This window comes from Python bivittatus, unplaced genomic scaffold (genome assembly GCF_059951505.1).
Source record: "Python bivittatus isolate LINGU-HERP-01145 unplaced genomic scaffold, Pbiv_v1 ctg000010_np1212, whole genome shotgun sequence".
In the NCBI taxonomy this organism is placed as follows: domain Eukaryota; kingdom Metazoa; phylum Chordata; class Lepidosauria; order Squamata; family Pythonidae; genus Python; species Python bivittatus.
The window spans coordinates 453,685-460,533 of record NW_028277029.1 but is presented as its reverse complement, the minus strand read 5'-3'; the positions used below and the strand labels follow the sequence as shown (position 1 = coordinate 460,533).

Here is a 6,849-nt window from a genome sequence, read left to right as displayed (position 1 = left end):
CTCCCTCTGTGGTAATAGGTCCAGGCAAGGCTGCAACCCTTTGGATTTGCTCCATCGAGAGAAAACCCTTCTCCCTCATGTACTAGTTTTCCAGGTGCAGGGAAGTTGGCGATGCCTCACCCATATTTGCCCTCACTTGCAGCCTGAAGCAGCTGAGCTCAGGCCAAGCTCCCTCCCCTCAGTGAGAACTAAACTTAGCTCTTGAGGGACTTTCTGCCTAACCTTCTCTCAGGGGTGTGTAGTGGGATTTTCTGAGGTGGGAGGTCAGTTGCCAAGTATCTGCCTCCCAGCTGAATTAATCAAGCCCAGGAGCAACTTCAGAACTTCACCTTCCAGCAACGTTCTCTTCCAGGAGTTCCACTCTCCAGGTTCTATCCGTTGAAGCACTCCGAAACTATCTGAAACTCCCATTTTCCAAGTCCTTGAAAATACTGCCCTTCTTGAAACAAGCAAAGCACTGAACTGACTGCCTCTTTGTCCTCTGACATCAAGGAAGGGTCATTTTTCCCTGGCCAATACCTCGGTGGACTTAGTTTTAGAGCAGCCTTGGAAAAGTAGGGAGTGGGGCCAGGACAAGAATGACATTGACATTTAAATCTAATTAAAATTGAAGATGTTTAATATTTTATTCCTTTATTTATTAGTCAAATTTGTATGGCTGCCCATCTCACAAAAATGACTCTGGGTGGCGTGTACCAATATTGTCATACCGAAGGCAATTAGAGGTGTGTACACATATGATCATGAACGTCCAGTTGCTTAACTTCTGAATCACTAGATGAATCATTTCATCACGGTTTCATGTTTCTGCACAACAGCAACATGAGGGACTTTAGATCACCAGGTGATTCCTCCAGCACCTGGACCTCACTGGACCATGAACTGTCGCTCTACTCTGACTGGTCCTCCTCACAGGGATAATCTATCTTTACTTTTTAGGCCACCAGTTCCTAAATGTATGGCAGAAAAGAAAATTAAGAACCTGAAAAGAATATTGGTAAGACTCCGTTAACAGTTTAATGTACCTTCAGGCCCACAAAGACATCTCAGTGCATGTCGTGCAAAGCCAAGAGTTTAACAGAAGGAAGAAGTTTGCTGGAAGTCATACATGCCTAATGCCTATGCGATACAAGGTTATGGCCTTATTCCGTATCTACCTAATTCCTTTGCCGTGAATTATACATGAGTAAGCAATGCTTGCACCCCCAAGCTACCACAAGCCCTAAAGGTTGTCTCATCCCTGCCAAAAGCAAACAAGGGAAGCCGTAAACCAAACAACTGCGTGCAGGGCGCTCTCTCCACATGCAGAGTAAGAATTGACACAGTAGATGAACGCAGGGGTAGACCACCAAACCGAGGAGCACAGGAGTTCACTAAGCTGCCGAGGCCTCTGCTCCCTGAGCAATGGCCTCCTACGGCACCAAGCTATTTATTGCAGAGATGACCCAACTGTCGAGTCAGTTTAACTCAAGGATCCCTTTCTGGAATTTGGGCCATAAAAGCTGATCCTCCAGCTGTGCAGAGGAAGAAGAGGTTGACCAAAGGGGCTTCCAACCTGAAATGTGGAACGGCCTTGTTTTCTAAACCTTTTCCCAGTGGCTACTGGAGGGGCAGTCCTCCACCCGGACAAACATTCCCCGTGGTTCTGAATCGCAGAAGCCACATCTGGGCAGCTTTCTGCACATCTGTCATATTCAATCTGGGCAAAAGTATTTGCCTTTTTCCTTTCAGTTTAACGTGCCATACATCTGTGTAGCTTCTGGGAAAAGAGACCGAGAGACAGACGGAAGGCTGTCATCTCCGCAACGGAAAACGGGGGGCCTGGTGGCAACGGCCCATGTGCTCCGTATGAACAGAAAATCCCCAACTTTGACTTTTAAAAAGGAGTAAGTGAAAGACAGTTGATGTCAATATTGGTTAAAATGTATATTCCCTTCTATAGCCTGCAGCTTCAGGTCTTGCACATTTTCAGAAACGTATCTTGCCTCAGAAAAGTTTTCATCAACCAAGAAACCTTAATATTGGAAGAATGATTACACCGAATCTTAAAAAAAAAAAAAAAAGGCAATTACAGTATAGCTGTGTTGGTCCATGACATCATTATCATTATTCCATGCCTAAGCAATCCACTAATTTGAACCAAGTATAACAACACAGAAGGGTCTGTGAGCTTTTGAGTTTTCCAGGGCTCTTCATTTACATATAAAATCCCAAGGAATTTGGGAACTTTGAAACAGAGTGGAAATAACAGGCCAATTGGCTGGTAACGTGTTCCCCAGTTTTGGAGTACAGCCATCTCCCCTGCCTCCCTGCAGAGATGCTAGAAAGGTTCGTCCTTCATTTGGAGACAGCCTGCCAAAGAGCTCCTGCCAAGGATGGATGGCAATCCTCAATACGCGCACGCACACACGCGTACCACGGAAGGAAGGAAGGAAGGAAGGAAGGAAGGAAGGAAGGAAGGAAGGAAGGAAGGAAGGAAGGAAGGAAGGAAGGAAGGAGGGGGAAACAGCAAAATCTCTAGAAGTAGACTGGAGAAAAGCTGAGCTGTACATAAAAATGATTACAACTTACTTGGCAAAGACAAAGCTAAGTTGCAGAGTCATCCCGCCTCTGAGGGGAGAACCCCGAAGGGTGGTGGAGATGCCTGAGTGGGGGGGGGGTCCTGCTCTCCCACTTCCTCTTTCTCCTTAGCTCTTTCTGGGGCACCTGCGCTGGGCACGGTGGAGTTGCCAGCCAGCATCCAGGTGGCTCGGCCTTGCCTCCTGAGGGCCCGAGCTCTTCCAAGAGGCACTTTCAGCAGTTCAATGGGGTTGAGGATAAAGGCACTAAGCAACTATCTGAAATCAATTGGTTGAGTCCTCGGGGAGTGTCCAAGCCTCTCCCCTTCCAACAACAGCTGTGAAAGAACTGGGCTGCAAGTTGAATGCATATAATAAATATGTTTTATTTTACATTCTAAGAATGCACCGAAAGGCATGCTTCTGCACCTTTTTTCCTGATTTACAGACTATTTAGGCATTGCTATATATAAACTGACCTTTAAATTCCCATAGAGCTTCTCCCTTTAAGGGTTGGAGTTGGTTCCTTTCCAACAAGGCCAAGGCAGAAGCCAACTCATTTCCCTGAGTAACACAGGAAAATAATTGAAACTATGTAATGAGAGCGTCCTGGCCCTTCGGTCCCAATAAGCAATCAAAGGGAAAAAATTACTGAACTCATGCATTAATTAATTTGAGCTACACCTTAGTCAAATAGGCCACAATGCTGAATATTTTAACATGCTTTGATCTCCAAAAGTTGTTGTACCCATTTGACTAACATATGCACTTAAATACAGTACTTTCAGTTACTAATTAGATACTTAATAAATAAAAAGGAGTGCACTTTTGGTGAATGCAAATTGAAACCAAAACAGGCCTATTTTAAAGGAGGTTGGTTTAAACAAAAGCTTATTCCCTATTTTCTGAGGTAATGTTCCAGGCATGCAGTTATAAAACGGAGAGTATCAAAGTCCACATGCTTCTATTAAACTCTATTGTGCTGTCTTGCAAGAAAGGAGCTAAAAATGTTTGCATCCGGTTCTGGAGAAGGGAATAGGTATCTTGGGGCCATCTGCCCTGTGGCCCCTAGCAGCGTGGCAGACGCCTGGTCTCCCTCCCCCAGGAAGAGGATCCCTCCGAAGGGAGTACAGCAAACGCAGAATGACCGGGCACATTTTCATCAGGGGCTGTGGGTGGGTCTGTCAACCAGAGCCACAGACCCCTCTGCCCAGGGAACAGATAGGCTGGTCATCCCGAGGAGTGGCAAACACTTACTGCACGTTAGTACTGCTGAATATGGTTCGGATGCATTTTCTTGGATGCACCGTGCAGTTGTTTATGGAAACTTTTCCTGTAATCCATGCATATTTGTAAAAGTCCTCTCAAGTTGCTTTTTAAAATTAAGTTAAAGAACTGAAAGGAATCAAAAGGGTTCTAGGGCTAGAAGCATACGATACTTATTTATAACTAGACTAGTCCAATGATTAATAATTAATTATTCCTACCCGCTGGAAAATAACTTTTGAAAATAACCCCCCTCCCAAAAGAAAAAAACTGTGAATCTCTTTCACGGATCCTGAAAGCTTCTTGAGGCGCTGAGCAAAATTTGCAATGCCACCACGCATTTCAAGGTAAAGCATTCAAAGTCGCATTCATAAAGCATCTACACCGAGTGGCCACTGATCCCTTAACATCTCCAAGCCGCCTGGCCTTTTCTTTTCTTTTCTTTTCTTTTCTTTTCTTTTCTTTTCTTTTCTTTTCTTTCCTTTCCTTTCCTTTCCTACGGGGTCTAAACATCTGTCAGCAGCTTGCTTTTATTGACACAGTTCTGGTTGGCTAGGGTGTAGTTGCCAGTTCTGAGCGTGGCCTCCCTAAAATTGTCTATGCTATTATTCACATCCTCTTCAATTTCCATGTACTCAGATTTGCTGATGGTGGAGGAGCTACGGCGACTCAGGTCAGTGTCAGAGGCTGAGTTAGGAGAGCTAACCTTAAGGAGCTGAGCCTGTTCCTCCCCTTCTGTTTCTCGGTGGTAGAAGTAGTTGAAGTTGGACACGATGACAGGTACAGGCAGGGCAATTGTCAGCACACCAGCAATGGCACACAAGGAGCCCACGATTTTGCCTCCAATTGTCACAGGGTACATGTCACCATATCCCACAGTGGTCATGGATACCACTGCCCACCAGAAAGCATCGGGGATGCTGTCGAAAAAAGTCCCAGATTCCTCAGCTTCGGCAAAGTACACCGCACTGGAGAACAAAATCACCCCAATGAAGAGGAAAAAGATTAGCAAACCTAACTCCCTCATGCTCGCCTTGAGGGTCTGTCCCAGAATCTGGAGGCCCTTAGAGTGCCTGGAGAGTTTGAAGATGCGAAAGACTCTTACCAGTCGGATGACCCTCAGGATGGCCAGAGAGGTGGCCTGCTCCCCCTTGGGAGGCCCCTCCCGCTCGGCCATCTCCGTGCCCAGGGTGATGAAGTAAGGGATAATGGCCACCACGTCGATGAAGTTCATGATGTTCTTGAAGAACTCAGCCTTGCTGGGGCAGGCGATGAAGCGCACCACCAGCTCAAAAGAGAACCAGATGATGCACAGGGTTTCCACCACAAAGAAGGGGTCGGTGAAGATGCTGGGCTTGTGCAAGAGGGTAGAATTGTCGCTGCGGTTCTGGAGCCCCCCGTAGTCCCTCTCCTGATCCTTCAAGGACGGCAGCGTTTCCAGGCAGAAGATCACGATGGAGATTAAGATCACCATGACGGAGACGATGGCGATCACCCGAGCTGGCCCGGAGCTCTCAGGGTATTCAAAGAGCAGCCAGACCTGTCGCTGGTATTCCCGCTCGGGCAGGGGCCGCTCTTCCTCCTTAATAAACCCCTCGTCTTCCCGGAACTTCTCCATGGCCTCCTCCCCCAGCTCGTAGAACTTGATCTCCTCGGAGAACATGTCCAGGGGGACGTTCACCGGCCTGCGAAGCCGCCCTCCGGACTGGTAATAGTAGAGGATGGCGTCAAAGCTGGGGCGGTTCCGGTCAAAGAAATACTCGTTCCTCAGCGGGTCAAAGTACCGCATGCGCTTCTTGGGGTTCCCCAGCAAAGTGTTGGGGAACTGGGACAGGGTCTTCAGCTGGGTCTCAAACCTCAGGCCGGCAATGTTGATCACAACCCGCTCGCAGCACTCGTGGTCCTCGTGAGCACCGGGCCGGTAGCTGTCCGGAGGGTGGCCCGGCAAAGCCAGGGTTTCGTCCAGGTTATCCCCGGCCATGACAGTCATGGTGGGAGAGGAGGGGGGCCGAGGCAGAAGGAGAAGCCCCCAGAGCGGGCCAGCGACGGACCGGACCGGACCGATGGACGGAGGACCTCAGAGAAAGCCGCTGGCCGGGTGCAGAGTTAGCGCATCAGTGCGGAGCACCGGAGCGATCCGCGACGGATCGGACAGCTCCGAGGGGGGCGGGCGGGCGGGCAGCCGAGAAGAGGAGAACGGGCTGGGCCGGAGGGAGTCCAGGCTGCAGAACGGAAGGGACGTGGGGAGGGGGCCAGTCATTGGGCGGGGGGCGAGGCGGGGGCGAGGCGGTCCGGCTCTGCGGAGGCAGGAGGCGAGCCCGGGCCGCTTCACGCCGCGCGCGCGGGGAGGCTGCGCGGTGGAGCTCGGCCAGTCTTTGCACACTTGGACTTTCTTGCAGGATGGGCCACGCGGCGGCTGCGGCGGCGGCTGCTGTTGCACTGCGGCTCCTGCCACACTTTGCCTCTCGCGCAGAGAAATAAATAAAGAAACCAACTGCTGCTGCGGCTGAGGCGAGGTGGCTGAGATGCCGACTCAGCAAGATCCGGCGACTTCCCCCTGGCTCTGGGCTGGCCCTTCCTTACCAAAGAGGGCTCCCCGCGGGGGGGGCGGGCTACGGGCACATACTGCAAAGGACAAGAAGGTACTCGTAAAAAGGGCCCCCCCCGCGCACAGACGCCGCCCCGCCAGGCAAAGGCAGACCCGCCGCATGCTTCCGGGGCACCGGCCGGCCAGCCGGCCGGAGGGCAGCGGCCCGCCTCGGCAGCGGCTTCGTGCTTGCCCACCTGAGATGCGGCTCTCCCTCGCAGCTCTACGCCCGCCAAGTTTACGGATCGCCCCCCGGTCCAACGCCCCCCAGGCAGCCTCCGGTCGGGTCATGCACTGCAGCGGAAAGGCGGTCGCAGGAGTGGGAGGTGATGAAGGAAAAATCGCGGAGGCAGAAAGCTCTTAAAAGTTTGGGGGGGGGAGGGAGCGCCGTCATTAGTCTGCAGCTCCAGAGCAAGGGGGCACGGGGAACGGGCCGCG

At 50.8% G+C, this 6,849-nt stretch overlaps 1 protein-coding gene across 1 annotated transcript; it reads right to left on the bottom strand.

The window, feature by feature from the left end:
• Window positions 1-2,582: 2,582 nt before the first annotated feature.
• On the bottom strand, window positions 2,583-5,942 carry LOC103061698 (potassium voltage-gated channel subfamily A member 1). Its single transcript, XM_007438966.3, has one exon. The coding sequence runs from the start codon at window positions 5,812-5,814 to the stop codon at window positions 4,330-4,332; it is 1,485 nt and encodes a 494-aa protein (XP_007439028.1). The 5' UTR covers window positions 5,815-5,942; the 3' UTR covers window positions 2,583-4,329.
• Window positions 5,943-6,849: the final 907 nt, after the last annotated feature.